This window comes from Drosophila biarmipes, chromosome 3L, assembly GCF_025231255.1.
Source record: "Drosophila biarmipes strain raj3 chromosome 3L, RU_DBia_V1.1, whole genome shotgun sequence".
Lineage (NCBI taxonomy): Eukaryota > Metazoa > Arthropoda > Insecta > Diptera > Drosophilidae > Drosophila > Drosophila biarmipes.
Window position 1 is genome coordinate 26,459,522 of NC_066613.1, and position 3,833 is coordinate 26,463,354.

The 3,833-nt window shown below is 49.8% G+C and overlaps 1 protein-coding gene across 1 annotated transcript; it reads right to left on the bottom strand.

Annotated features, from left to right (window-relative positions):
• Nucleotides 1-1,817: 1,817 nt before the first annotated feature.
• LOC108028458 (palmitoyltransferase ZDHHC6) lies at nt 1,818-3,340 on the bottom strand. Its single transcript, XM_017100315.3, has one exon. It carries the CDS (start codon nt 3,267-3,269, stop codon nt 1,971-1,973), a length of 1,299 nt encoding a protein of 432 aa, XP_016955804.1. The 5' UTR covers nt 3,270-3,340; the 3' UTR covers nt 1,818-1,970.
• Nucleotides 3,341-3,833: the final 493 nt, after the last annotated feature.

Genomic DNA, 3,833 nt, shown 5'->3' on the forward strand with positions numbered 1-3,833 from the left:
CTTGGCTTGTCCTCGTCATTGTCGAGCAGATAAATGCCGAGTCGTCATAGTGCACATAATTGCCATTGCGGACAAAGCGGTGTCCTTAAAGCGTATTCCAAGGCGTGGGCATCAGCTTCCAATCACGACGAACGGCCCCCTAAAAGGCGACCAGGATGGGGTGGACTTTTCGGGGGATTTGTAAACTGCCGAGGGAGGAAGCGCCTCAAAATAAAAGTCAAAAGTGTTGCCAAAGCATAAAATGGACGACAGTCCGTGAAATTAAATGCCAGCAGGACATTGAAAGCGATCCAGAGTCCTGAGTCCTGCCAGTCTCTTTTTTCGCCCCCACTCTTTGCCGCGCGAAAAGCGATTTGTGTGTGGCAGCGAGAAATTCACGCACAATTATTTTGCAACGACAAAAGTCATTAAAGTTCCCTTTTGTTATGTGGCAAATGTTTATGTAAAATTTATTTTGTTTCCGCTTTATAAAAGCCCGGCCAGGGAGTATTTAAAAAATGGAAAACAAGGAAACTAGCTGCGAAAGCGGCACAGAAAGTTGCATTGTTTATGTTTATGGCTGTTGGCACATGCTTTATTTTTACGCAGATTTATTTATGGCTATTTTTACTGCATGCTCCTCAGCTGCTGCCCCAGCCCCAGTGCCAATTCCCCAGACAGAGTCCGGCAAAAAAAGGGGAAATCCCTTTTTCTATTGATTTTCCAGCGGCCAGAAGCGATTATTTGTTTTGCATTTTCCACGCCGCCACCCAAATGACCCCAAAACAGCACGTAGCTTCTGGAGTGGGCGGCTTATGGGATCTGGAGACCCAGTTTGTCCTGGTTTCCGATGGCATCTCGAAGCACAAGTCCCGCCCAGGCACGCTCCCTTGCGCAGCAACACTTTTGTGCAAATATTTATTGACTACTGCGCTCTTTGCATTGAATTATCATGGCGCCTGTCATATGAGATGGGTCTGCGATGGCATGCCACCATGAGAACAATTCCCAACGCCCATTAACTCGTGACAACGTCAACTGATTTCCCAGCGGCATGTTGCCCACAACTTACACACAAATTCAAATTGCATTTATCTAATTTTGAGCTAAACACGCCGCAGCAGCCTTGGACTTGGACAACATGGTGTCCCTGTCCCCAGAGCGATGGCTTTGTTTCCTGATCCTGTAATGGCGACCACCCCGCCCCCGAAAACCCGAAAACCAGGCAGCGAAAATGGCTTCAAGTGATTATTCAATGCCATTCGCCTTGGCCAAACACTGGTATTCATTTCACAGCGGTTCGAGTGCTGGAGTCCCATTGATTGCGACGGGCTTTCAATTTAATAGACGCCGCGCTAATGATTCAGCGGAATGCATTCACCTTTTGTCTAGCCCGCTGCACCATTACACCTGCATCGGCAGATACAGATTCAGAGGATATTCGATAAAGGCCATTGATTTGCATGGTCATGTTTATGGTACAATGGCAAATCCGCGACTCAGCTCAACTTTTGCAGGTCGTGCATTTCAATTGAATCCCGATTCCCGAGCCGGCTTTCAAAGCCATTCGTCCTTGTTTTTTCTATATGCTACAGGGTGTGTGTTCCTGTTTCCTGTCACGGATACCTAACTGGGGTGCACGAGAGATACGGGAAAAAAAGAATAACAAAGGAGCTTTGAAATTACTTGCCACCAGATGCACACAAACGGCGAAGAGCAGCTGCTGCCGTCGCTTTAAAGCCAATGTGGCGTGAAATCGGGCCTGCAACTCAATTACGGGGCATAGAATGAACTCCCGCCGATCGGACGGCATTAACATTAACATTCTCATTTGGCTTGCTGCCTCGAAAGGATTTATTTATTTATGCATTATTGAAAAGCATTAAGCATTGAGCATTAAGAGATTAATGCGGCGGTTGACCAAAGCAATTTCATTGCGGCGAACGCTGGGGATTTCTCTGCAGGATCGAGGTCGCCGGAGGAAATACCCTTCAATTCACGCGCAGACGCTTCACAGGCTTTCCTTCTTGGCTGGGAAAATCGCGGGAGATCTTAGTGTTTTTGATATTGCTTTCTTCATCTGTTTTTCCAGACTCCTTCGGGGGTTCTCCCCCAGCCTTATCTTCATTCTCAGGATCTTCATCAAAGATTTCCTCGGCACAACGGCTTGGAAACCAGCCCCTGGTGGCACCCTTGCGTCCCTTGAGCCTTTCCTCCTCCGAGATCTGTCTCTCCCCATAAAGCCAGTAGTCCTGAATGCGAGTCACCTGTACGAGATCGCCTGGCTGCAGGACAATGCGCGGATCATCGGTGCAGGGCGCCTTGAGGGACACCCAGAGACCCTGCGAGAAGATGGGCACCCAGTGGCCCGTGGCAGGTCGAGTGCATCGGTAGAGACGCGATCGAGCCCTCTTATCCTTCTTCTGCTCCAGCTGCTCCCGGGTGAGGGTGTACTGATCGCATCCTGGCAAAACTGGCCAGGAAACACCATCACCGTCTCCAGTGGGCAGGAAAACCTCGCGGCAGTTGGCTGACCAACCCAGATTGTAGGGGAACACGAAGGGCTTTACACGGTTACCTGGATAGGCGTTGCGACGGAAGATCGCCTTCCTCACAATCCAGCTCTCGATCTCGGTCTGGTTCCTCAGTATCACCTTCACTTGCATGTAGAGCAGCTTGATACTAGCCAATCCTGTGCCACTCATCACTCCCAGGCTAAATAAACAGGCCATCAGGTTTGTGGGGGTCAAGTGAACCGTGGCCAAATGATGTAGCCCCTGTCTGATATACCACCGCTTTTGTATGCCTTGGATGACGCCGAGGACTAATATGATGCTGCCGTGTATGCTGGCTGAGAGGAAAAAGAGGAGAAAGTACACGAAGCTGGCCTGGTTGGACCAGCCCACACAGTTGTTGATCCAGGGACAATGGTGGTCCATCTTCATCACGCAGCGATCGCAGCGACGGCAGTGATGGGACCTGGGGGCCTTGTAGCCATCGCAGCGGAGGCAGAACTGCAGGAACTCCCTGTCCTTGATGGTCCTGGGGTGCCACCTGAGCGGAATGAAGCCAGGACCCACCAGCAAGGACTTGAGGAAGTAGTAGAGCGTGCCGAAGGTGTGACACCAGATCAGGGTGTAGTTCATCGAGGATCCCAGACTGCTGCCCGGCGGCCACCACATCGAGTTCATGTCGAGCACGGTCCAGGTCACGATCAGGGTCAGGCTCAACAGGGTGACGGGTCCCCAGTGCAGGAAGCGCCTGAGGTCGTCCTTCAGGGAGCAGCTCATCGCAGATAAAAATGGAGTTACGAAACGCCAACCAGTAAATAAAAGTATCCAATTCAGAACTCATTCAGTGAGCGAAAACTGCCAGAGTGCTGCGCCCGACATTCTCAATTCTTTGAGTCCCGCATTTAGTGTACTTAACCGGCTCCCAATCGAAAATGCTCCCGGCCCAATGGAGGATTAATTAATGAACCGGCCACATGTTGTTGTTGCCGGGCCGCATAATGCCCGCGGTGTTTGTGTGTAATTAAATAAAGCACAACTATTTAAAACTCCGCGGCCATTCCGGCATAATTTACACAACTTATTCAAGGCGGGCCATTCGGCACACTGCCGAGTATAAATTTGCTCTTAAGCCGCAAATGAAAAATATTTTAATCACACGGGCAAAAAAAATGTAAATAAATTTAAAAACAATAAAAGGCAAACTGCAGGCCATAAATAAAATGCAGCCTAGTCGTCAGCCTGGCAGACTCACGGCCAGGCCGTCGCCCACTGCCGGGTGCTATTATTATTATTAAGAATTAATAGCAATATTTGCTGACGCTGTGCGCCGTGTGCCGTGTG